This window comes from Cibotium barometz, chromosome 27, assembly GCF_041138505.1.
Source record: "Cibotium barometz isolate CiBa-2024 chromosome 27, ASM4113850v1, whole genome shotgun sequence".
NCBI classification, from domain to species: domain Eukaryota; kingdom Viridiplantae; phylum Streptophyta; class Polypodiopsida; order Cyatheales; family Cibotiaceae; genus Cibotium; species Cibotium barometz.
In genome coordinates, this window is record NC_141072.1 from 26,573,100 (window position 1) to 26,601,040 (window position 27,941).

The 27,941-nt window shown below is 46.7% G+C and overlaps 1 protein-coding gene across 1 annotated transcript in view; it reads right to left on the reverse strand.

The window, feature by feature from the left end:
• UAH (ureidoglycolate amidohydrolase) overlaps positions 1-27,941 on the reverse strand; it is a 36,220-nt gene that overhangs the window by 6,720 nt on the left and 1,559 nt on the right. Inside the window, exons 2-9 of the mRNA XM_086821312.1 lie at positions 25,070-25,155; positions 19,442-19,516; positions 18,354-18,482; positions 18,173-18,259; positions 17,897-18,099; positions 15,700-15,802; positions 15,500-15,591; positions 15,226-15,288 (exon numbers count right to left, since the gene is read on the reverse strand). Of these exons, the coding sequence (XP_086677438.1) occupies positions 15,226-15,288; positions 15,500-15,591; positions 15,700-15,802; positions 17,897-18,099; positions 18,173-18,259; positions 18,354-18,482; positions 19,442-19,516; positions 25,070-25,155 (838 nt within the window). The remainder of the gene's footprint in view (positions 1-15,225; positions 15,289-15,499; positions 15,592-15,699; positions 15,803-17,896; positions 18,100-18,172; positions 18,260-18,353; positions 18,483-19,441; positions 19,517-25,069; positions 25,156-27,941) is intronic.

Here is a 27,941-nt window from a genome sequence, read left to right on the forward strand (position 1 = left end):
AAGCTTGAAAATCACCTTAGCAAGCTTGGAAATGCAGTTGGGAAGGAGAATGTGCAGAAAATGCAGCCCAACACCCTCATGAAGGAGGCGCCAATCTGTAGAGAGAGGAGGAGAGAGGTGGTGAGTTGTCCAGTGTAGGTGACAGGCAGGTGCTTTGTGGAGCAAGCTAGAGTGGACACATGGCTGGTTACTCCCTTTGTACAAAGGGGATAAGGTCTGGGCGGCGGACATTGGATTATGTCCACCTTGGGACATCAGTGTGTGTGAACACCGGACTGGTTATAATTTATAAGTGAGTTTTGGTCGCCCAAAACTTAATGAAGTGTGTACACACTCACTTATAAATTAGTGCTAACTCCTAAGGCTAGGTTTATGACCAATACTTACCACCTGTCACATGCGACATAACCATGTCAGCAAACAGTTTCACACGCATGGTTCGCGAACGGGTGCCCCCTTACCAGGAACTACACATTGGTCAAGCAAGCATGAAAACAGCATGCAATTTCAATTGCAAGCAAGTACATAAAGATGCTATGCAATGCAGCATTGGTATGGATAATCCCCGTTCATGAGACTAAACCAAAATAGACGTGCTCCAGGCAAGTACACGAGGTACCAGACCCAATGGAACACCAATCCACCAAGCATTTCTGGGCATGTACACGGAGGCACAAGTCCCAATGGAAAGCCAAGTCTATAGTATCACATGAGTGGCATCAATCCCCGGTACATACAACTGCCATGGACACCAGTCTAATGTACATACATGATAAGAAAGCACGGGTGGACCAATTGGGTGGCCAAATGGTGACAGGGCCTCCATCAACATAGGAGCTGCAACAAACTCTGCCAGGATGGTCTCGTGGGGAGTAGATGGCTTGCTGCGTATCATCCGTGATAGCATCATGATCTGAGGACGCTCTATGCACTACCAATCTGTTGGGGATAAATGGTGCCCAAAAGGGAGCTGGATACATAAGGACTGAGGTAAAGCCTGTTGGAAATCATGGATCTAGGACTAGGCTAGCCTATGGAGGCTCAAACATAATGCTAAACATGATTATAAACAAATGACAAAAGCAATACAAAGCAACACAAGATGCACTTACTTGACCAAGAGATTGTGTACTTGAGAATGAGTTGTTATGTAACATTACATTGAAATGACCCTTTATATAGGTCCAAGTACCATATGGGCTTTGCCTTTGCATGTGGGATAACTCCTAGCCTTCACCACATTCATCCACATCCCTTTGACCTTGTCTATGATATGACATAGATCACTTTTTCTAACACCCTTCCTTGATCATGGCATATCATAATGCCCTTCCTTGCTTCTAACATTACATGAAAGAAAAAGCTTAACTCATAAGGAGTATAGCTCTACAGTACATAAAAGAAATTAGCATCGCTCATAGGGAGCATAGCTTCTACATTGCGAAAAGAAAATGACATGACATGAAAAACATTCCTACATGAAAACATTCCTCTCCCATACCCCATCATCATCATAGCATCATCATTATCATATCCATGGGCATCATCATCATCATTTGTTGGTCATGGAGACCCAACTCCCCATCAATCCCCCCTTGAGGGCTACATGGCCTACTGAGAGATATTGTGAGCATCATAGAAACACATAACCTACATCATCGGTGGTTAGAGGTGTCCATACATAAACATTTGGGTAAGAGAGGGCATAATTCATTCGTCATTATGACATGTGAGCCATGACATAGACAGCATCTTGTTCATCTTCATCGATATCTTCGTCTTTGTCTTCATCCATTTTTGCGTCTTCATCTGCATCTTTATTTTTGCATAGCATCTTCTTCGTCTTGACATTGCACATAGATTGTGCGTGCATTCCCATCCTTGAGGCATCAGCATAATGCAGAGAATTTTCCAAAAAAGAGGTAAAAGAACATCCTTCCTTAAGTGCCATAGGAACAACCTCTTATATTGCTTTAAGGTTTTTAAACCTTAGACTCAAAATAAAGAAAATCCTTTCTTTGCCAACCCTTAATCACAAGCATAGAGATCTTGGTTCAACACACAGTTCTCCTTGTACATGCATACAAGGGTTAAGTGTCCAAAAACACTTACAATAAATTGCAAAAAAGCAGCAACTTTCCAAAACTCAAAATATACTTAGCTTTTCTTTGCCAGGAGGTTCGTCATGAAGCCAAAAGAAATATCTCGTCACCATATCCATAAGATATCCTAAGATATATCTCCATATAACTTGCATGTAGCTTGATTTATAATCCACAATAATCCAAATTGAAAGAGTGCTGAATACAGACACATAAAGCCAACTCCACATCTCAAGGATAAAATCTGTGAATCCATAAATCCTTAGTCCAAGCCTATCTACTACTCATTATCTTGACACATCACTGCTTCCATAAGCTCAATAGCAAAACTGTTGGTCACTGTGGTCTCCATTTCTGATCTTTTCTCTTCCTCATTGTTGGAAGGAAGCCTCTACTTTCGAGAAAGCCCACGCTCTGATACCATTGTAACCGATTGGAGACCCGGAACAGAAGATATACAGTTCAAATATGCAAACAGAATATGAACACAACAGGAAGTCACAAAAATATAAAGACACCGCATTGAGCTGGAACGGCCGGCCCCCCATATGAACTTCTTTATTCAGTAGAAGCATTTACAAGAACTCAAGGTGCGGGTGCAGATTTGCACCGGATTTTAATAGACACTGAGCAACCTGTCACACAGAGCATATACAGGATTCACACCAATCTCACAAGAAAAAACAAAGCCTACAGCTGTCCAAAACTGTCCCAAATCACTCACAAATTAGCCTTGAATCTGCTCCAAAACAGTCCGTTACACGGCCAGGACGGTGAGAAAAACACCAGCTCAAACCACGTGTGGGTACTGAATGGCGGCTTTGCTGCCACTGTACGACTGTCGTACTACTGCTGTACGGCTGTCAAGGCAGCCAGTAGTCGAAAAAGAGAAGAAGAAGAACAATCAGCTGCAGTCCCTGTGTACAGCCGGCACAACATTGAGAAGAAAAGAGACAGAGAGAGAGTCGATCAGCTGCTTTTTCCCTGTGCTCTCATGCACATGCACTCAAACACAGCCCTCCTTGCCTTTTTAATAGAGTCGACCAACTTCTTTTGGCGTGTGCTTTTCCTTTCTGCCAAAAGTGGCTTGAATACTAAAAATAAGCTTGCTCCCCAAGTTGTAGCTAGGCGCCTCCTTCTGTCCACTTGTACATGCCCAAAATCATAATACGTCCAGACCGTCTTTAATAATGTGTGAACACAATGACTTATAAACCCTATAAGTCACTTTAATGATTAAATCCCATGATTCTCATGCTGTATAACCATTTGTTCAGGCCAATCCTTGCTAGTGAATGCTTCACCTTTCTTCTGTGGAAAATCCCCGTTCTCACCTTGGTTCTGTTCAGTGTGTGGGCTTTCCCCAAAACACTGATCAAGACTGGTGAAGAGACCAAATGGCGACACTGTGTGTGTAGTGCCCACGAGTAGCACAAAGACACCAGCTGTAGTAGCACCACATCAGTCTTCTCGCTCCATGCACGGACTCTACCGCCTTCCAACCATAGGATCTCGCGAGACTCGACCCAACTGTATCTAGAATTGTCCCCGCTGCTCCACTTCATCTTCTCCTAGGAGGAGAATAACCTCGAAGAAGTGGCCCCACCTTGCACTTTGTTGGAAACTATGCGAACTACTTGGACAACAGGGTGCTAGCGGTGATCTCAAAGCTGGGCGCTGGCGGCAATCTCAATGCTGGGCAGAGGTGGGCAGAACAGAGGCGGAGCAGGCTAGGGAAGCAACGGCAACGGAAGTCTCAACACTAGCACCGTTAGGTAGACGAGCAGCGGTGGTGCGCCCTCCAGTAGCACCGCCTGAAACAGGCGGTGAGAACGGGCAGCAGCGGCAGCTCTCGGCACTAAAAGGACGGTGAGGAGCTTTGGGCAGCGGCAGCTCGGGTTTGAGGAGGTGGCAAGAGCATCTTGAGAGCCTTGCTCTGATACCAAATGTTGGGTTGTAGGGCTTTGAAGAGCTTGTTGCAGGTACCTACCACACAAACGCAGATGGCAGGTAGAGCATAACTTGACGAGCACAGAAAGAAGGAGAGCTGGCGGTGGAAAACCTCACATAAGTGTGTGAGAGAAAGGGGAGTCCAAATTGTACAAAAGGGGTGGGAGGCGGTCCATGCGGAGACTATCCCTTGAGAACCAAGTGGAAACTCGGGCATACAATACTCTAGGGTGGCTCTCGAGTACTAGTTGTCTCGAGGACGCTAAAGCAAGCCCCGGGTACCTATGGGGATCCATCTCAATGATGCGATGGAGCTATGTGATTGTCTAGAAGAGTGCATCCACTACCATCGGGGCTGCAAGGAACTCTACCTGGATAATGTTGTGTGCGAGTGATGGTTTGCTGTGGATGATACGGGAGAACATCATGAGCTGGGGCCTCTCAACTCGCTACCAATCCTCATCAAATAAATCTCGTCCCCAGGTAGTTTCTCCATACATCAAGGCTGGTGTGACAAGGGTGTCAAAAATCCAACCCTTCGTCTTGGACTCCTGGAAATGCGCCTGGAAGCACTACCGCTCAAGTAAGTTCAAGGCTGCATATCCTTGTGTTCACTTTGACATGTGCTACGGGAACCATGGTGAAGCGTGGGCCATTGAATGTGACACCAAGGTAGACATAGGATGACAATCTTTGCAGGATTCCCTCTACATGTGAAGCTCAATCTGGATGTGAAGGGGCAGGAGGTATTGAAGACCATAGTTGGATTCAGATTGGTATGATTGGAAATACCATACGTATCATACTTGTCATTTCATACGTGGATGTTACATAGAGGGGGCGAAACGATACTCCCCTGCGGTACTCCTTCATTTAGGCTAGGCCTTCCTCGCTCACCGGTATGAAATGAGATTTCATACGTGAATTTTCCCCCCCTTTAAAAAACGTGTTTTTAGGACTTCAAATTAAACAAAAAACGGGTGTCGAACAAAAAAATGATTTTGCAACGCGTGCAACTCTTGGGTTTTGTGAAGGTACAAACGTTTGTCTGAGTGGCTTTCGTGATGCGTGACTCGTGAGCAGCTGCGGGGTAAGGACTTCAAACTTTTTTTTGTTGAATTGTTTCTCAATTTTCAACTTCTCTCTCTCTTTCTCACTTTACACAATGAGTTCACTATGGCAGCAGAGAGCTATGTAGAGCCCGACACCCCTGACAAAGTGGTTGCCACCCACTCTCATGTTACCTCAGGAGAATTAGAGCCATCATTTCCCACCACCTAAAAGCCCAGCGGGGTGTGCCATGATAGACTCAACCACATGTCCAAGAGAGAGAGATATAGAGAGAGAGAGGGGAGAGAGAGAAGGGAATAGGGATCTTGCACAGTACACCACATTGAGCGGGGAACAGGCCCCGCCCCCTTTCAGGAATTTATTCAAGAACAATCCACGGGCATGTTGGCCAGGATCAATACAATCAATGAATACAAAACAAACAGATATGCCGATGTAGGATATCCAAGTCGATGTCGATGTCGAGGCACGAGATCTCTGATGCCGAGCACACCACAGGGATAACCCACAAGTATCTCTCACCGGGCTAGTACCAAATCTAATATCCAAATCCAAATCCAATGAATTAGTCCAATGAATCCAAGTCCAAGTCCAAATCCAAATCCAAGTTCAGATCCAAATCCAAGTCCAAGTTCCATGTTCATGTCCAAGCTTCATGCCCAAGCTATATGTCCAAGTTCCATGTTTATGTCTAAGCTTCATGTTCCATGTCCAAGCTCTATACCCAAGTTCTCTATGTCCAAGTTCATATCCAAGTCCAAGTTCATATCCAAGTTCAAATCCAAGTTCAAGTGGTCCAAGTTCCCATGAGTAATCTCCACAACTCCTACAACCTTGTCAATGAAGAAAACCATGGAAAAGCTCTTTCTGGCAAGAAAACTAATATAAAACTTGTTTTAATGGTTTTTGGCATGTACAGCTGAAGTGACGTGAACCTGCGCTGTTGCCCCCGCCTGCCCTCTGTTGCCTCCGCCTGCTCCTTTGCTGCTCCCGCCTGCCTCTGCTGCCTTCGCCTACCCTTCTGCAACCCCCCGCCTGTCCCTCTGCAGCCTTCGCTAGCCTTTCCTCAGTCCCCGCCTGCCCTTCAGTTGCGCCCGCCAGCCCCTCTGCTGCCCCCTACCTACCTTCGCCTGCCCCTTTTTGTTGCCCCCGCCAGCCCCTTTTGCTGCCCCGCCTCCCCCTTTGCTGCCTGCCCCCTGCCTTCTTCAGTCCCTGCCTGCCCCTCTGCTGCCCCCACTTGCCCCTTTGCCCTTGTTTCCCCAGCTGCTCCCCGCATTTGCTCCCCTTCCTCTGCTCCCGTTTTCCCAGCAGCTATTTTACTGGATTCAAGTCGGCCGCCCACTTTTCTTGATTGGTCTTATGGCTTTATCTGCCGCAGCCAATCTCTCATCACCCCACTGGCCGAGAGAATCATCAATTTTTCACAAGACGACCTCACCTCTCTTCAGCACGACATTGACCTTGAGGTCCAGACTACCCTTGTTGTGAGAGTTTATGGTTCCCACCCCTCTCGTTCGCAGGCCCGTGAATGGCTTCTAGCAGCTCTCCCTTCGGAGCTGATTGTGCACTTTCAGGATACTCGTTTACTTGGTCGAGGCTTCTTCCAAGTGGACTTTCATTCTTCAAAAGCTACTTCTTAGACTTTGGCTAGCAGCCCCTTTCCTCTTGGTCCTAGGAAGATTTTCTTCTTTCAGTACCAGGTGGGCTTTGATCCAGTGGTGTAGGATCAGCGCCTTACCCCAGTCTCACTATGGTTCCTTGCTCTTCCTCGGTCCTATTGGAAGCTTTTAGCTTCCATAGGAGCATCCTTTTCCAGGTCCTAGAGCTACCAATCCTCCCGAGCTCTCCCACCTTAGCTTCCGCGGCGGCTGTTACCACCACTCTTGATGGGTGTACCCCGGGTCCTTGTGCTTGTTCCTGATCCATCGATTACTGATGATCATGTTATGCTTCAGAGACCTGACGAATCTCATTTCCGCCAGAGGATGGAGACTGCAGGCAGACCTGACCAGTGTCGGATTTGTTGTCGACAGGGTCACATTGCTAGAGATTGTCCCAGATTGAGGGGCCACGCTAGGAGGCGGCGTAGTCCTGCCCATCAGAGGCCTTTTGCAGATGCTGAGGCTCCAGCTGCTCCTTTGCCACAGCAAACCACACAGCGTTGGGTTGTGGTTAGGGATGTCACGCACCCCCGTACCTGCCCCTTCACCCACACCCCCTGTGGAGCACCCTAACCCCTATGCAACTCTTGCCTCACAGGATGTTGATCCTTTTTTGGAGGATGAGGCCTTGCAGGCACATGATCTGGATCCCTCATAGGAGGATGCTGCATTATAGTTATAGGATGATTGTACCCTTGAGGATGATATTGCACATTCGCATTGTCATGGTACCTCTCCAGTTCTGAGAACTAGCCCTCGCTTTTCCCCGGAGTGGGAGAGAGAGGTAAGGTTTACATCGTCAGATTTTCCCTCCCTTACCTATGCGAGACGTACTTCCGCCTCTAAAGGGGGTCCTTCGTCGACCATGAGATCTGGTCGTTCCTACTCTGAGTCTTTATGAGGATTGTCTCTTGGAACATTCAGAGTCTTGGGGGTTTTTTTCCGCGTCGACGGAAACAAATTGTAAAAACCCAGCTTCATTGTGCAGTCACAGGTGGACCTATGGATATATTGCTCTTGCAAGAGCACAAACTGGATGCTAGTCAGTGTGGGAGATCATGCAAGCTTCTCTCGGGACACACCTTTTGGTCACCGGCTGTTGGTACCAAGGGTGGTGTTTGTATCTCTCTTTCAGCTTTGATCTTGCCTTGTCAGGCAGTTGCAGGATTCACATGGCACTCTTCACTCAGATCCTCTTATGGTTAGACAGATTGCCACCAATTTCTATTGCCAGCTTCTTAGTGCTGAGCCGCATTCTGATTTGAGACACAGGGCACAGTTTCTATGAAGGAGTTCAGTCATGCTCTTCATGCCTTACCTCATGGTAAGTGTCCAGGGGAGGATGGCCTCTCCCCTGTTTTTTTCATTACTTTTTGGGATGAGATCACATCGGCTTTGCAGGAGATGTGGGACACAAGTTCTATGCCTTCTTCTCTCACTGAGGGGCTTATTTATCTTATTCCTAAGAGCGGGGATAAGACATTGATTGGCCAGTGGAGACCTATCACCTTACTTGGGACTGCCTATAAGATTCTTGCTAAGGCAGTGAGCATCAGGTTGCACCGCATTTTGCAGGATGTTATTCATGATACCCAGAATGGATTCTTACATGGCAAGAGCATCTTTGATAACATTTTCTCATTTTGGGAGGCCGTCGAATGGGCTAAAGCGAGCAATCAGCCCTTAGCCATTCTGCTCTTGGATTTTGAGAAGGCCTATGATAGAGTGGATTGGGACTTCCTTGAGGGTACTCTTAGTCATATGGACTTCTCTCAGAGATGGATCAATGGAGTTTCATGCATGTATCGTGATGCCCACAGTAGAGTTCTTGCTTGCGGTGATAGAGGAGAGCGGTTTCAGATTTCTCGCTCAATACGACAGGGCTGCCCATTAGCCCCTTTATTATATATCATAGTTGCAGAGGCCATGAGCATCTTTCTCCGCTCCACTACTGGTATTTCAGGATTGAGGTTGCCTCTTCGTAGTCAAGAGGAGTTGGTTGACTCTAAGTTAGTTGATGACACAGCCCTGTTTTTGGAGGCTTCACATATATGCTTATGTTCCTTCCGGGTAGCACTAGAGGAGTTCTCTTTGGCAGCAGGGGCACTCATTAATTGGCACAAATCTGTTGGTTTTTGGGTTAGTGATTCACTGAGAATTGAGTGGGGTGCAGAGCTTGGTTTTACTTGGATCAGCAGAGGATGCACTGCTAGATATTTGGGATGCCAAGTTGGGATTGATATTTCTCCTGCACAACAGTTTGCTCCGGAAGAAGCTCCTCCATTGGAGCTCCAAGAGATTAGATTTAGCCTCCAGAGCTTTGGTGGCTAATTAGGTTTTGCTTGCCTCAACTTGGTTTATGGCCTCTTGTTGGTGCTTCTCTCGTGCGTGCATTGGCCAATTGCGGAGATTGATCCGCAATTTTCTCTGGTCGGGCTTAGATGGCACCTTAGACACTCGTGCCAGGGTAGCTTGGCTCACAGTTATTCAGCCCAAAAGAGAGGGGGGCTTGAATATTATCGATCCGGATGTTCAGTGCAGGGCGTTGCTTTGCAAACGTTTTTAGTTTCACTGTTCGGAATGCCAGGCTTCTCCTCACTCAACAGATGCATAGAATCCCTACTCTCAGGCCTCATTTGGAGAGCTATGATATTTCTCCAGTGATACAGCGCATATATTGGCATAGACTTTGGCACTCATACAGAAGGAGCTAGATCTCTCATTTCTTTTGGTTATTCTTACATGGTGGTCTCCCCACCAATCAGTGGAGATCAATTTTCGTTGTAGCACCTTCCTGTCCTAGATGTGCGGCAGATTCTGAGTCCGTACAACATTGTCTATGGGGATGCAGCATTGCACAGCACATTTGGGGTCCTATAGCCCAACTTATGGGCAAATTGAGTGGCCGAGCCATGCATGTGACTTGGGGGGCAGTTGCTTGGCTCTCCTAGTCCGGTCCGCATCTTTTTTATGAGGGCAGTGGTACAGATTTTGCTTTTTTCATTCGTAGAGGTATTGCCCAGCATGGTTTATTGCAAGAGCTATTGCCTAACATGGTTTATTGCAAGATGTTTCTCACTCTCATTATACACCCCCTAGACAGAGGATTCACACCAGTTGGGAGATTATTGCCAATATTACAGCATGGCAGATGTGGAGAGCTAGATGCACGGAGGCTATTGAGGGTGTCTAGATTTTTGGGTCTCAGTGCATTAGTACCATATGGGGTGATATCATCCACACTCTTATGGCTACTTGGGCTCGCATTTAGGGGCCCTCTCGTTTTGCGCAGGCGAAGCGTGTGATGCTCCTCAATGGTTGAAATCACCTTAAATATTGGGGTGATTCATTCTTTTCCAGCTTATAGTTGTGATTGTTGTATGTTTTTCTCATACTTAATAGAAGTCTCTTGCTGGGAAAAAAAACCCCCCCTCCAAAAAACAGTTTTTAGGGTTTTTGGAGCAATTTTAGGGTTTTTGAAATTTCTCTCCGTACAGCTCCGTACACGCATCTGTATTGCCCATGCATATGCCCATACAAGTCTAGGGCTGACCATACATCTGAAAAGCAAGTTGGAGAAGGTGTTGATGGTGAAGAAGAAGCTCTCCATGATCATCATGATGCCCACACACACTCCACAATCTCCTTCAATCTTCAATGATCTTATTCATGGTACTACAAGAGAAGTCCAATCGTTTTTATACTTGTAAGAGACCCTGCTTTTTGCCAAAAAGCCTTCATGCTTTTGCTTTGCCTTTTTATGTTTTGCTTTTCTCTTTTTGCCTTTGCTTTTGCTTTTTTTTACTTTTATTAATAAAATATTACTCAACTTTTGGTGCTTTGCTTTTCTGGCTTTGAGGCCTTGCTTTTTGGCCTTAGAGCTGCTTTTTGAGAAAGCGCCTTTTAGCTTTTTGGTCCGGGTCAGTCTCCTCTTTCCAATGGTGCCCTTGGCTCGCGGTCAACCTTGTTTGACTTTTTGCTTTTTCTTGCTTTTTGACCAAGAATGGTGGTTTTTCTTAATCAAAACTTATGCACCCTATCCCCATGTCTTCTTCCACCTGTCTGGTGTTCGGGCATGGATTTCATCATGTGAAAAGAGCTAGGAGGATCAAATAGTTACACCACCGCAAGACTTTCTCCCGCCCTGTCAGCCTCACTACATTGGGTATCATGTTGCAACGCCCATCAGTGCAGCCCCTATCTCTGCCCGCACAATCTCTCGTGGTACTGATGGCTTACTTCTAATCATGTGTGAGATCATCATCACTAGCGACCTCAGCTTCCATCCATCATATACATCCTCTGTGTCTGTCTCAGCCGTCTCCTCCCTCTGTCTCCTCCTGTGGTATAAACTAGGACCCCAAATGGGAGCTCCATATATTAGTGCAGGTGTGACTAGTGCGTCAAATAGCCACAGCTTCGTCCTTGGCTCTTGAAACTGTATCTGTGAGCACTCCCTCTCAAGTGAGCCCAAGGTTGCATAGCCGCGCATCAATTTGGTTCCGGTTGCCATCCGCATAGAGAAACACGGTCCGGTAAAAGTGATCCCAAGGTATACATAAGGGGTCACATGCTCCACTGCCTCCCCACTATATGTAAACTGTTGTGCGGATCTGCGTATCCACTGCAAGGAGGTGTTAAAGATCATAACCTTGGTCTTCCCAAGGTTTACGGCGAGGTCCCGATCCTCGCAAAAGGCCTGTAATGCATCCACGTGCATTAAGCGAGAGAGAGAGAGAGAAAGAAAGAAAGATATATTAAGCATCTACTAAAGACCCAATGGGCCTATGAGACCAAAGTGATACAATAATGTCCATGGCATATCTCATCATGGAATGGAAAATAAAATAGAAAGAAAATATAAACATAGCTAGAGAGAGAGAGAGAGAGAGAGAGAGAGAGAGAGAGAGAAATGAAATGAAATGTTATATTAACGTCTTCAAAAGGCCAAAGTGACCTATGAGACCAAAGTTACAACCATGTGACATCTGATACACTGTTTGGAGAAGAAAAGAAAGAACTGAAGGTAAGTATCTAGCCCTACAATACATCAGTAGGGAGCATCCGGAAGCAGCAACTAGGGAGAGTGGGAAGCTAATGCTACTAGTAAAAATGGGGTACATGAGTACATGGATACATGAATACATGAATATGGGGGAGTACAAAAGTGACAGTGAGTACAACAGTATATGGCTGGAGTGGTAATCCTCCTAGGAGCGCTAGCATAGGTCTCTGTCGGATGGCCTGGATATCTGCCATAGTGAGATGCCTGGTTGGACGAGCCCGATGCCTCGCAATGATGCTCTGAATCCTCCGGTGTAGGCACCGTCTCCGATGTGAGGATCCGCGAACCCTCGAGCGTCTGGATCTGCCCAATTGGATAGCTCTCTCAACTAGAGTCCCATGGAGTGCCTGCTGCTGGGCTGTCGGCTGTGTGTCCTCCCGGATAGTCCCTCTAAAGAAGTCAGTAATCTGTCTCTGTGTGGACTCCCTGCCAGTCGGGCGTCTGCTCCTGATAATGGACTCTCTTACATTAAACGTCTTCAAAAGACCCACTGGGTCTATGAGACCAAAAGTGATACAATAGTGTCCATGTAATCTCATCATAGTACAAAAGAAAACAAAGACTAGAGCTATGAGCGTGGAATGTCAAATCCGAGCCATATGATACAAAGTGGAACCATCATCATCGTACAACCTATGGAGCTAACCCCTTGGTAAGGGGAGGGGGCTGTCAAGGATATCGAGGATGGGGTTAGCCTGAAGAAGGCTTTGGATATCTGCCGGGCATGGGAAGGTGGCTTTCTGCCTCTCCAAGATCTCCTCAAGCTAGGGCTGATGTCTGTGTCGTGGCGAAGTCTAGGGAGTCTGGGGCGTTCGGCTCGCTGTAGTGCTATGGCCCGGTCTAGAGTCACGCCAAAGTGGGGTCTAGCGGGGTTCGAGCATTGAAGAATGTGGCTCGATGAGGCTGTGGGTATGTCATCCATGGCTGGTGGAGCGTCCTCTCGTTGTTGGAAGAACTGAGTAATGGTCGCCTGGGGCTGGGATAAATGTCTCCCATGGGGTCTCGACCCCCTAATCAATGAGTCTCTGTGGCGATGAAGCTATAGTAGGAAGAGGCCCAAGCACTGCTGATCTAGGTAATCCATGATCTTGGATAAGGGTCCAAACCCCTCTGAACAGACAGTGGAACCTCCCTTGAATCTCATAATATACGGTGCATCTGCATATGAAGTGCTCCTTTGACTCGATCTCCTGTTGGCACATAGTGCATATCCTCTCCTCACGAGGTATCTGCATGGCTCTCCCTGTCTCTATCCTCAGACAGTGCGATGACACCCGCAGCTGGCCCACTGCAATGCGCATGGCATGTGACATGCATATGTAAAGATATCTGGCCCTCAGTATGAAACCATCCTTTGTAAGCCTCATGAAAGTATCCATGTAGTACTGCCGTTTGTGTGAGAGTGGCTCATGTGTTGTGATCTATGTATCCTGTATGTATAGTCCCAATAAATCATATCTGATCACCCAGTTCCTGTCATCCTGAGAAAGCCTGATGAGCGGGGAGTCTGGGTCATATTGGAGTGGGTGGAGGCCGTCCATCCTCAGTCCCTGCCTCGTGAACTAGGTGCATACTCGGCTATACCATGACTCATGCCCATCTGCTGCTAGCTGCTCAGAGGCCTATAGGGCGAGCCTCCGGAGTCTCTAGGGGGGCATGGCACTGATCCTGTGAATGTATGTGGCTATCTGGAAGAGTGCTTCTCTACCATGGGTGTTGGAGCAAACTCTGCCAGGATAATATCATGTGGGACCGATGGTTTGCTACGTATCATGCGGAACAGCATCATGACCTGAGGCTTCTCTATCCTCAGCCATTTGGCAGTTGTAAGATCAGGTGCCCAAAAGGGTGCTCCATACATCAATGCCGGAGTGACCAAGGTATCAAATAGCCACATCTTGGTCTCCTCGGCTCCTGGAAGTAGGCCTGGAAGCACTGTCTCTCCATGATAGCAAGAGAAGCATACCCTCATATCAGTCTAGCCTCTGCAGCATGGCTCATCGAGAAGACCGGTCCTCTAAAAGTGACTCCCAAGTACACATATGAGTATGCAATCTCCACTGGGCTGCCAACGTAGGTGAAACTCAGTTGAGATGTGAAAAGGGGGGATAAGTTGAAGACCATAACCTTGGTTTTCCCAAGGTTTACTCTATGTGTGTGTGTGTGTGAGAGAGAGAGAGAGAGAGGGAGAGAGAGAAATATATACTAAGCATCTGTTAAAGACCCAATGGGCCTGTTAACTACGTTAAGAATGTTAACTATGGTAACACAGTTTTTGGGCATTTCAGGGCCCGTTTGCATGCTATAAGGTTTTCACAGGCATCTTGGGGGAGTGTCAATTCGAACTGTTTTTGTTTGATTTTAGGTTTTCTGCACAACACACCCGTAGCATTTGGTGTGTAGACATGGTCATCCTCATCTTCAACAATATCATCAACATTATCATTGATTTCTACATTCCTACTAAGTATCATTTCCAGACTCTACACTGTAATTTTTCATCACTTTGCAATTTTCCTTCGTCATCAGTGATCTACTAGCAGGCCATTTCGATTGCATTCTGAGAACAAAGTGATACAATAATGTCCATGGCATATCTCATCATGGAAATGAAAATAAAATAGAAACAAAACAAACTCTCTCATTGGAGTGATACCATGGAAATCTCATTATGGAATACAATGAACATGAAACATGAGAAGAGAATCAGCCCCCAATAGATGGTATACCACTCTCCAAAATATCAAGCATGGGGCTAATGAGTATGGCTGTGAGGCCTCCCTCAGCTACGCCACCTGGAAAGGTAGCTCAATGGCGATGGAGCATGTCTTGGATCTGGAGCTGATGAGGGGATTATGGCTGACGTCTGGGGGGCGGGGCCGTCGGGCATGCTGGAATACAGAGGCCCAGTCTGAGGTAACTCCTCTCGGGCAAGGTGGGTCCAAAGCAGCCTGAGGTGGGTCTACGGGATCCACTATATGCGTGTCCTCCTCTTGCGTCCGGAAGAAGCTAGTGATGAGGGGTTGGGGTGGGTGGTGCCAAAGCTCTCTCAAGAAAGTGTCCGTGTGTCTGCGGGGGGGGGGGGGGGGGGGGGGGGGGAGAGAGAAAGAAAGAAAGAAAGTCATATTAACGTCCGCGGAATGCCTTGAAGGCATATGGGACCAAAAGACGTGACATAACAATCATTACCATCCACTTCGGGGGTGCACTTAGGCGCAAGTTGAGGGGTCGGGGTGGCTGGTGCCGAAGCTCTCTCAAGAAAGTGTCCGTGTGTCTGCCGGGGGGGGGGGGGGGGGGGGGGGGGGGGGGGGGGGGGGAGAGAGAGAGAGAGAGAGAGAGAGAGAGAGAGAGAGAGTCTGAAAAATAGGCAGCTCACCTATTTCTAAATGTGCTGCACTTGGAATACTATTCACTGCTCGTGGATGCAAGTCCAAGATCCCTGCATACGACACAATGCCAGCAACACGCTCTTCAAGTCAATGCAGTGAGAAATGAAAGGTTTTAGAAAGCAAGTTTGAATAATCATGTCAAATTGAAGGCCAGTTTTTAATCTTAGCACCTTCACCCGCATGATTTTCACCTGAACTTGCACAGGAGTGATCATTGACACTATCAGCTTCTTGAATTATGGAATACAACAACTTGCACACCTGTAGTGCCAACAGTATCTATAGATTGAGTTGCTAGGACGTGCTTCTCAACGGCTAAAGCCAATTCTGCAGCAGCTAGCCCCGCATCATTCCTGGAAGTAAATTATTTGTGGATCATGTTTCTGCGTAATTGTGACTCTTCATCTTTCGAACTTGAATCAAAATTATAACACGTGTGGAGAAAAATATTTTATTGGCACCTAAAGGGCATAAGCACTGCTCCAGCATGTCCACCATTTCCCTTGAAATCTACTTTGAGGCTCGCAGGTGCAGCAATTGCAGTCACAATTCCAATGGGTATGCCTGCAAAAATCCCAAGTTAGAACATCATAACAGTTTGTGGAGTTATTGACTATGTAAAAGCAAATAGAGGTGCATTGCTCTGAGCAAAAAAGATAACAAAGTGATAATGGTATCCTGATCCAACAGTCTTACTGTCTTTGATCTTTTTCTGCTTTTCTCTCCTCAAAAACACAACACAAGTTTAACCAAATACTAGCTGTGTAGGCTTGATATCAACGCCAAGCAATTGTAATGGAACATGACAAAATTATCTTGTCAGTTAACCTCAATCGGTAAACAGTGGTTATAAACCTACAGTTCACCTGGAACACAAACCATACAAGTCCTAAAAGCCTTGCATGCAGATAAATTTTTCAAGTTCACAACCTTTTTGACTTGCCTTTGTTAAAATGCAGGTCTTAGTAGCACATTCTATTTTCTTTACAAAAAATCTGAATGTATTAAATTTATATTTTCCTCTCCCTCATTGCCTTCCCTGCCTCTCTGCAGGAGATCAACCACATCATCCGTTTAGACCTAACTTAGCTTCACACAAGTCAGACACAGTTGTCTCCACCAGAGATTTCGACAAAGCTCCAGTCATATTGAGGGTGTAATCTGAGTGTCACCTATGATAATTTCATTGAGAAACCCAGTTATCTATATAGACACATGTCCCATGCCCTGAGGATTGCCTTTGTTTAGCTGAGGGTGTCTTCCACCGCCTCAGAATAGAGACAAGAAGATGTAGGTGCATTATCTGTTCAGATGCCCAGTTTATTTAGTACTATGAGATACGAGGGAGGTTTCCTTGTCTCTTCAGAGAGAGGTTTGATATTCTGTCACATGTGATGCATTACAACGATTAGAGATGACTGATCCTGTAGTTGCCAGAGCTGTAGAGTCATAGAGAGGCCTTCATGAGGACACATCAGCAGGATACACCCTGAAATCTATTACGCCCAAGATCTCAGAGGCCTCGTCCCCCCACCCGGCAGCTGCAGATCCAGGATATCCTTCAATGACATGGTGAGCTCCCATCACAGAGGGGAAATGCTATGGCTGCTTTGCGTTCTGTTCTCAAGGAGGATGGTATCACTGTATGACCACACATTGTCATCATGCAGCATCACATGGATGCTTTAGCTTATGTAGCTTGTATGTAATTGTTTTCTTTCCCGTGGTTCAATATTCATCATTGATACATTGTATGACCTTTTTCGTCTCATAGACCCTCTGGGTCTTTTGAAGTTGTCTTTTTAGTCTCGTAGACCCTCTGGGTCTTTTGAAGTCGTTAACATATCTGTGTTTCTTTCTCTCTCTCTCTCTCAACAGGAAGACATCCTCCTATTAGGGGACTTTTATTCAGGAACAAGGTGCATATGTATGAATTCCATGCAAATTTACTCATGATTTCAGAGATAGGGTGGTGGTTGGATGGTAGAGTTCTGGATGTGTCACATAAGAGAAATTGACCCCATCAAGTAACCCATAGTGCTCGATCCCCCTCCATGTGGGAAGCATATAAGGCTGTCCGATATTGTCCAATGGTGCCTCCCATTATAAGTAGCTTAGCCCCCATGTCGAGAATATGTGGTAATATGTCGTGTGCCCTGAGATGACCAATGTAGCCCAGGATCATCTCTCTCACCCCATTTTTTGACCTTCATCTCACACTACACATTTCATCCCTCACGTCATAGCTCTCTTCCATCATCCACAAGCGAGTTTCCCCCACACCACTTGCTCTACCCTGATCAATCATAATCACAAAATAGATGCTATTATGATGAATGCAAGAACGCACAGCTTCACCTCCTGCACTCTACTTTAGATCACATCTTTACGCTCCGAGCCATTATCATGGATGATGTTTTCTCAGTTTCAAGAAGGCTTTTAACTCCATCCCTCAATCCCGATGTCTGGACCGCTGAGACCATGATTGGCAGGGTAACAGTACTATTGTGGTCAAACAGGGATGCCCACTTGCTCCTACACTGTGTGGGTTACATGTATATAGATAAGATCTCAGAAAACAAAGCTAAGCATGCGTAAGCCCCATAAGCCTGTTTTATGCAAATACTTGACAACAAAGGATAAGAGTGTGGTAGCGACCTTCTCCTTCCAGGATTGGACCTTGCTCGATGTGAAGTTCGATAAATGCTGAGTACATGCCTTTCTTTAATGGTACTTCAAGTAGAGTTTCAAGGGCAAACTCAAATCCAGCCACACCTGCTGCCTCTGAGAAGGAAGTATTCTCACTGTCAACTGCTCTTTCCAATAAAGCCTTGATGGTTGGCAATCCTGCTAGCAATCGACTGGAGAAATTCAACCATGAGAAGATTTGCAATGTAGAGAGCTTTGTTTCAATCTCTAAAAGACGGGAGTTACCTTCCCAAGCAGCTGATACCGAATCTTGTGGGTTCCTCTGAAGTAAACACTAACACCTCTAAGGACCTCTTGGGCTTAAATCCAGAACTGCAAAGCACATGCATACATTACAGCTTATTTAACAAAAGAATCAGTATATTAGTTGAAGTGCTAGTCAAAACAACCACCAAATCTTGATTACCTGTTTAAAGCATTAATGGCTTCGATTGCTCCTAAAACTCCGACTACTCCATCATACTTGCCCGAGAAAGGGATTGCATCTATATGTGATCCAGTTGCGATTGCAGCTGCTGCAGAGTCACTTCCTTCCCTGTAGAAGAAACACCAGCAAAGAGTCAAAAAACTCAATTATCAAATATAGCACCATCTACGGGTTTCCCTGTTCGAACAGCCTGTCCAATCCATCTATCCATCCAAATACAGCAGGTGAGGGAACAAGAAGACGCAGCAAACCTGCCTTATGCTTTGTCTAGCTCCACAATTACAATATTGCTCCTTATGTGGCTAGTTATTTGGGTCATTTAATTGCCCACAACCTTTCCCATATGACACATGTCTAGTTTACAAAATTCTGGTCGGCCCTGTTTCCTGGCCGCACTAATGCTTAGACCATGGGCTAGGCCAGTCTCTTTGTGAATCTGCTATTTGGTGCCTAGTGGTGCCCTTCCTTTCCCTTCCCCCCCCCCCCCCCCCTCCCCCCCCCCAAATAGCCTTAGGCCCAAGATCCTCCCATATTTACCATTTGTCACCACCCATAGGCACCCGCACGTAGGCACATTTTATCCGCACATATAGGCGATGCCGCCAAGGAAGCACCTTGTAGGGTTTTGAACCTAGGACCTCCTGGTCCTAGGCAAACACCTTCACCACTTGGGCTATCACCTCATTGGCACCTAGTGGTGCCCTTGGGAGTCAATTCTAAGAAAAAAAAAAAGACTTTATCACCTGCATATGGAGGATAAAAGGTCTCTATACATACCATTTCTTGTATGTATGAAGACCTCTCCTGTGAGCCAAACACATTGGTAGCTAAAAAATGATGCACCTCCTGTAAATGTGAAGATTATATGAAGACTATAATCTCATGTGCACTCAACTGATATCATCCATTTTTATCAGTGATGCCTCCGGGGTGGTTGCATGTTCACAGCGGGTTGCCAAGGCATTTACACTGTAGATCCAGTTTCCCTTCCTTCAGTACAGAACACCCCCATCAATGGAACAATTAACGAAGTCGAAAGAAACCTCTTATCACATCTGGCTACTTACCAACGGCCAAAAATGTTTCCAACTCCATCTTCCCATACAATTAGTCCAGCAGCATCCATGAGATTCTTAATATACCTGAAAAATTAACAGTTCAAATTCAGAAAAAAAAAAGGCTAGCTGCACAAAAAAAAAGAGAAACCTGAGATATCTAATTTTCTTCTAGCAGAGCATCACTGTAAATAGCATGGAGCAGGCATTCTCTTGATTTCCAGAACTTTTATCCATGAAGTTCCAAAAAGCCCAGTTATGCAAGCCTAAGGAGCTAGTCACATTGAGCTGCATAAGGAAAACTATAGCCTCGGGAGATGACGACTCAGCTCATAAAGACTACATCATAAAACAGGATCAAGACCACAGCAAACGTAACTGCATACATTGGTGCCACTGACCTTGCTTTTCTTTGCGCCCTCTACGAGATTCCCAAGTGTGGTTTGTCAACATGGAGTCCATGGCTGCTATATAGTTGGAATTTTTCATGCGTAGTGGAATCCCAGGTCTTGTGTGCCTCTGACATGAGAGCATTGTTCATAATATATTCTTGAGCCCTCTTTTGCTCCTCTATCCTTCTTAGTCTACAAGCACATCCTCAATTGCCATTGGAGGCGTTTCTCTGTACGAAACTAGATTTACCCTTGTGGGGCACAACACTCTTTCTGTCTTTGTCTTCAGACACTGACTCCTCCAGCAGTGAGCATCTCCTTTTTACTCCAATAGTGCTACGTATCTCCTTTAAAGAATCCACAAAAAGGTTATAGACCTGCTTAGATATGGTAGCCTGTGGAAACTATCAATGGCATTGTGAAACAAAAGAAGGAAGCCATGCAACTTCTTCCTTCCTCAGTGCGTGGCTATCTTGCTGGTAGCCTTTGAGTTGAGATCGGATTTGGTGAGGAGTGATCATGTCTACTTCTACCTCCCCAGAACATCCACTCTTCAAAACCGCATTCACCTATCTTTATAGAACCCCTTGTATACCACAATGTAGCCACCCTGGCTGCCCACTCCTGCGGCCACCTTGGTCCTTCACTTTTGGACTGGAAAAAAGTGCCAGCTACCTTGGACCAGTCCAGCTCATCACTTTTGGACCGGACAAAAGTGCCAGCTACCTTGGTCCGGTCCAGCTCATTGCATTGACACCTGGGCCAGTGCACTACTTGCACCACTTGCACTGACACTACAACAATGAACCACTTGTCTCTTGTGCTCACTTGAACACCAGGCTCCTCATCAGTGACAGCAGGGCCACTTGATGGTCACCCTTGGACCAGTCCAACGGCCAAGCGGCATTGTACAAAGGGATATGGGATGGTGTGATGGGAATCATTCTAGCAATACTAGTCTCATCTATTTTCCTGTTCTGGTGTTCTTGCCACTCTCACTGCTCTTGCTCATCTGCGTGCTCTTGCTCATCTATGTTCTTGTTCATTTGTGTTCTTTCTCATGTGTGTGTTCTCTGTGCTAGCGAGCTATGTGTGCAACCCTTAGCTCACGTCTCTAATAGCTTGTGACGACTCCTGAGGGCATACTATCCTAGAGGGAACCCTGTGTTCATTGTGGTGTACACTGTCTTAGGTGTGACCAGGCAAAGAGGTGCTACAGGTACGCTAAAAATTTGGCGATCCTGCTGGGGAATGAACCCAGAATCACCTCAGGCGAGGAACGCGGATCATCCACCTGCCAGTCTCACCACACTGACTTCTGCCGGTCTCACTACCTCATCGCTCTTCCCACCTACTGGTCTTGCACCCATCACTTCAACAGAGGACTCTTTTCCCCTTCTATTCCCTCTTGACTTGGAGCACACCCCTCCGTTGAGCCCACACGTCATTGATGCTTCTCCTGCCACCACCGGAGTGAATACTTCTCTCAGCCTTGCTTCACACCCACCATCTTCATCTCCATCCTCACCATCGGCATCTTCTTCGGATTCTGGAGCCTTCTCCACATCTCAGGATCCCCGAGAATCTCCTTTCACAGATGCTACTCTTGATCCCTTTTGGGATGTGCTACCCTTCACCAGGCTTCCACACACCTTGGATCTTCCGCGTGCCCTGACGTCTGGTGCGCAACTTCGACAATGTGTCCCTCGAGGCACGCATCTACTCTAAGTACCTCACAGATTATTGCACCCTACTATCAAAGGAATGGTCCCAGTTACATGGAGAGCTGTGCCGTGCCAAGCTGACTTGATGAACACCACGCTCCTCGGCAGTGACAGCAGGGCCACTTGATGGTCACCCTTGGACCAGTCCAAAGGCCAAGCGGTATTGTACAAAGGGATATGGGATTGTGTGATGGGGATCATTCTAGCAATACTAGTCTCATCTATTTTCGTGTTCTGGTGTTCTTGCCACTCTCACTCATCTGCGTGCTCTTGGTCATCTATGTTCTTGTTCATTTGTGTTCTTGCTCATGTGTGTGTTCTCTGTGCTAGCGAGCTATGCGTACGACCTTTAGCTCACGTCTCTACTAGCTTGTGACGACTTCTGAGGGCATACTGTCCTAGAGGGAACCCTGTGTTCACTGTGGTGTACACTGTCTTAGGCGTGCGGTGCCCGGGCAAAGAGGTGTGCTACACACACATAAAGAAGGCGCTACACCACCTATATACAACACAAAAAGAAGAAAATATACCCTTGTCTACACATTTTAGGCACAAATAAACTTCAATTGTATGTATAAAGGTTGTAGCTTCCACATTATAAAAGCCAAGGCATGTGTCGTGCTACAAACCTAGTACTATCAGCCCATACACCTCTGCACATGCTGCCTAGGACAGCTATATGGGCAGCGGGGACCAAGGCGCACAGTAGGACATTGGGATGCTAGTGTCGGGTAAATTAATGGTCAATCAGCAAAATTCATGTTGGACCAAGTTTGGAACAGTTTCAGACCAGTTTTGGGCAGCCTAATGTGATCAGAACCGCCAAGGCCATGGGACATAGGATCAGGCACCTTTCAAGCCCAGTGTGGACATGTTTTTGTTTCAGAAAAGATCCTTCTATTCGCTAAAAACAAAAGTCCACCCAAGGGGGACTACAGCCCACTATGGAGGTAAAGTGCTCAGAAAAGGAAGGGGATGCTCCCTCTATGGCTGGCAGACTACATCCTTGGGGGGGAGTAGGGAAGCCTGCTGGGGGCTTGTAGTGCCAAGTCATGTCGTCATCCCTGCTCGTGAGGTAGGAGCCACTACTGAGGAAAGCAGGGCAGCGGTTGCCACATGCAGCCTTGAGTCTCCTAATCCGTCCCCCTATCCACGCAGGATATGAATAATGTCCGTCCAGATGCAGCTGAAGGTCTCTGCACGAGGTGTGAAGGTGTCCTCAATGTCCTTGCTACAGCGCGCAAAGCCAGCTCGCACACCAAATGTGCCAGGCCACGATGCTGCTAATGGTCTCCCACCTCAGTCAGTCTGGGTGTCGGGTCCAATGGGACACGGGCCATAGATGTGATGATGGCAGTGATCCTGAAATGTGTAAGCTGGAGTGTGATGCCATCACCATCCTCCTCATAGAGAAGGGCTAGACCTATCTCACCGAGACGGCCCCCCCAAGTAACTGCCCAGGCAGTCCCCAAATCTGTTGTAAATGAGACGGCAGATCCACCACCAATCCCGGTCTGCCTTTGGGCAATCCAAAGGCAGTGACACTGAGGCTCGTTGCACCTAGAGCAAGAGGCCGTTTGTCTGCCAAGTGCTGACCTGCCGCGAGGCCCTTGTGAGCAAGCTGCCAAAGGAAGAGAGTGACCTTCCTAGGCCAAAAACTGTCCGACAATGGCTTCGAGAAGTTAGAGCGGAAGTAGGGGGGCATGCCGTGAGAGCTCCAATGTTGTGCCGCCAGCTGGAGTGCCCTTGATCCCAGCCATATCAATCCACCTACCCAGCTTGGCTGAGTACTCAAAGAAAGGAAAACCTGGGAGCTCGGGCAGAAGAGTGGGGTCCCTCCAGATTCACTTGTTGAAGTCCCACTGAAGATGGGGGACAAGGGCCAGTTCTCCCAAAGCCACAAGCGCCAAGAGGGGTCTCTATTCCAATTTTGGTTGTGGAAGCCAAGGATCTGTACCCACCGCTTCAGAGTGCTACAGTCCTCCTCTGAAGGGGGGCCTGTACGCTGGAGGTGGCCATGGCTGCCTATCCCAAAGGCAAGAGGCAGGAGATCCTCTCCAATAGCAAAGATCATAAGAGGAATCTTCTGTTTTGAGAAGGTCCCACCGTCCCCACCCACTGAGGCCCCAGGGCGGGAGAGAGGGAAGGGGGGAAGGGTGGGGGGGGGGGAGGTGGTATTTCAGCTAATCTAGAGGAATGCTACAGTCCTCTGAAGGGGGGCCTGTACGCTGGAGGTGGCCATGGCTGCCTATCCCAAAGGCAAGAGGCAGGAGATCCTCTCCGATAGCAAAGATCATAAGAGGAATCTTGTGTTGGGAGAAGGTCCCACCGTCCCCACCCACTGAGGCCCCAGGGCGGGAGAGAGGGAAGAAGGGGTGGGGGGGGTGGGGGGCGTGTATTTCAGCTAATCTAGAGGAATGCCTGAGTTGACGTCACAAGGATAAGCTCCCAACCTCCCTGAAACCTAGGGAGGCGCTTGGACGGGACAAATGAAGGAAACCATTGTCTGAAAGAGGACCAATAACCAAAGGACAGGGCTGGACCTGAGCAAATCTGGCCCCACAGAATGTGAGTGTGAGCCCCAAGCTGGTGTCTGCTTGGTAAGCAGAAGAAGTGGTTCCAGATCATGGGCTGTTGAAAACACTCCTCAACAGTGGAGGGAGGAGTGTGGAAGAGGGCCAGCTGAAGGAAGGCCCAAACTCGCAAAAGACTGGCTACAAATTCGTTCTCAAAGGAGGAACCAAATTTGCACATGCAGGCCTCCGTGAAGATCCACCTGGGTCTCAGGAGCCAGGGACCGCCAAGAATGGGGGTGCACAATGAGATACCTGTGAGGAGGAGGTCCTTCCAGAGCTCTCCGCCCGAAATGAGGCCGTGGACTATCGGCTTGCTCAGCAAGGAACTTCTCTGTACCATCGGATCAATGATTCCCAAGCCCCCTTTGTGGAGGGGATGAATGATGACTCTCTATGCGACCTAGGTGGCCCTGCAATTGCCCCCTGCCCAAAGGAATTTCTTGATAAGCCGCTAGACCTGGCCTACGCAAGAACACGAGAACACCCAGCATGAAGTGATGTACCACATGGAGGCCAGGAGAACCTGGTTGGCCACAACCACTTCCCAACCAGAGAGAGACCTACAGAACTCCAATCTCAGAAGACAAGGGACGATTTGCTGCTTTGAGGAGATGTCCATTGGGTTCCCTGCTTTGTGGGCAAAGATGATCTCTTACAAGCACTTCCAATGAAGAGTTATGAAAAGTTTTCCAGTCATGGGTGCGCAACTTAGCTTCCTTGGCTCCTTTTCGAGGTTGCAGATGCTATGCTAAGCGATTCAAGCTTCCTTTCACATGTTACTTATAACTCCTGTCTTCTGAATTAATTGTCTCATAGATATTATTTGTTCTCATTAAGCTTAAAGTATAAATACTTGATAGGAGATAGTGCAAGGTTCAGCTTTTGTTCATAACTCTTGAAGCAAATGTACTTGATTGGAGACAGCGGAAGGTTCAATTTAAGGATTACCTTCGAGCTGCAACATCTGCTTCAGTATACAAAACTCGAGTAACTGATGGTGATGGCGAATCAGATAAAGACGCTAACTCATCAATCTGCACAAATGCACTAATAAGAACAACTTAACAACTTAATTATGAACTCACTAGATCTCATCAACGTCACCAAAGACAATCACATCTCCACATCAATACAACTTTGTATTCCCAAAAAAGAGACTTTTTATTAAGTAAAAAAGGCAATACAACCGAGGAACCATTATCAATAAAAAAAAATTACCCATAGGGTAATTGATCATAATTTGGACAACTACTAATCTTGATTCCTAGTAGAGAGAATGCGCACAAACCCCACCCAGGTGCCACCCCAGTTAACTAAATGGCTCAACTTCTAAAGCAGTCCATGAGCCAGATGCCCAGGGAGGACCAAGAATTGTGGGAGGCGACAGATACCCTTGATCCCATGCAGTGGGCTGAGGAGCACAGGAGCGCTACAAACAGGAGGACCCACATGAGGCCCATGAGGCGACAGATACCCTTGATCCCATGCAGTGGGCTGAGGAGCACAGGAGCACTACAAACAGGAGGACCCACATGAGGCCCATGAGGAGCAGGAAAGAGTTTTGGCAGGCCACTGACCACGAACTTGAGCAGAAGGCACCTGACGACCCTAGTAAGTTCACTTTTCAAACGTTTTCAAGAAAGACTAACTCCTATAGATTCAGTCAATTTGAGTCCTCTAACAGGGTAGTGTCTGAGGTATCTATGAACTTAGAGAAGCATGTGATGAGAGTAGATTTTCCTGAGGTTGATAAGCATACTATGGCCAATGTTGATCTTGATCTTAGCGTTTTGGAGCATAGTGAAACACATGTAAAAGAGAAGGAAGCAATATCTGCTGCCTACCAGTTATGAAGGGAAAATGGATGGTGGATAAAGTTTTGAGTGTAGCTCACGAGATGCAACTGGATGATGGGAAAAATCTTTGATGAAGTGTGATAGTGATGTTGTGGGCTTAATATATTTGTGGGGAGTTGGAAGATCTGCAAAAGAGAATGTATGAATTGATAAAGGAAATATTGTATACCATGCTTTGTGTTTGACAGTGGACGAATGTTTGTGCTGGACACAGGTGATATTCCTCATTGACAAATTGGGGGTACTACTAGCCTAGTGAATTCCCCAGGTAGGATTGTTTTCCTTAGTTAAAAGGAAAGTTGTGCTCTGATACCAATGTAACTAATCTGGGGTTCACACATGACTATTGATGTAATTAAACAAAGGCAAACAGTTATGCACTTAAACCACATAAACATGACTATTGATGTAATTAAACAAAGGCAAACAGTTATGCACTTAAACCACATAAACATGACACCACACTGGCCAGCCCCTCCCTTGGAATTTGTCAAGCACCAGGTTATCCAAATCACCAAGTCCAATATCCAAAAGATATCCACAAATCCACAGATTCTTGTGAACTCATGGGCCAAGAAGATACCCACACGTCCTCGGTTCTGATGATAGCAAGAAACTCTGCCTACCGCGTAGCGTGAATAAGACCACCCAGCCTCAAGCCAAAGAGCCACAGCAGTCTACCTAGGAGGCACAGAAACAACCCCAAGGAAAATGTCCAGGGCTATATCCGAAAGCAGGAACAACAGGTACATCCAATCCTCATATGGCCATGATGATGATGAAGGCCATGAACGATGATGTTTTTAACAATAAAATGATATAACAACCCGTTTTACTGACAATTGAGTCTTCCAAAAAGCAGTTTTAGGGTTTTTGTCCAATCCATACAGGCTGTCTGTAAAGTCTGTACAGCAATTCGTACAATGGTGTAAACATACATAAATAACCTGCTTTGACCCCGTTTTCCATGCAACTGGTCTTCTCATCATACCAATGACTTGTCAGGCCCACGTCCCATGTGATCCAAGGCCTAAGTCCTCTTCTTATGCACCCACCAAGATGTCTAGGGTGCCCCGAACCCATATCTCGATAACCTCACATTTTCAAAGCCTGTCCAAAAGTTCATAAATAACAAACTAAATCTCAATGAGGCAACCTAGAAGAGTATAGAGAGACTCCAGGTAATGATGCTCTCACATATGATCAAGAGTAAGTCATCTATGCCACATGAGATTGTGCTAGCAAAGTTCCCTTTTGGTGATAGACCATTACTTATATTCACCATGTATACACACTTGACAGTGAGTCCTCCCGAGATTGACCCTTCAGTCGTGGATGCAGATACATTGGTATGGACATAACAGATTGTGGTACTCTCAGGTGGTTGATTAGTTTGATGGGTCGCCTTCCTCCCTTCGAGTACAACCCAGATTCTCCGTTTTTATTCTCTCACGACAAGAGATCAACAGCCTCATTCGATTAAACCTGCTAGCGCTCCATATGAACCACACATGGATGTCCCCCCAGAAATTACCACAAAACCTCAGTTTTACATACAGCATTTTTTGAGACTTCCGCAAGCCATATTGATTCAGCTGAGGACATCTTCTCATTGCCCTAGGGTTGAGCCTGGGAGAGCCAAGGGCATCTCGCGAGATGCACCACTAGCGAAGTGGAGGATGAGGAGAACTATTTGTTCAGATGCCAATCCCACTATGAGATTTGAGGGAGATTTCACTCTTTTCTAAGATGGATTTGAGCTTCGCCATCACAGAGGTCATGCTGAGGCAGCACTTCGAGAGACAGACACCAAGGCACCTCCCAAACCTCCATTACAGAATTCTTTGCATCACAGCTACAAGCTATAGTGGCCTGATAGGAGCAGCAACATGACAGCCTATGTAGACGTATGATCCGCTAGCCCCACGTACTCGTGGTGTCACTAGTGAGCATGCGTGATCCCT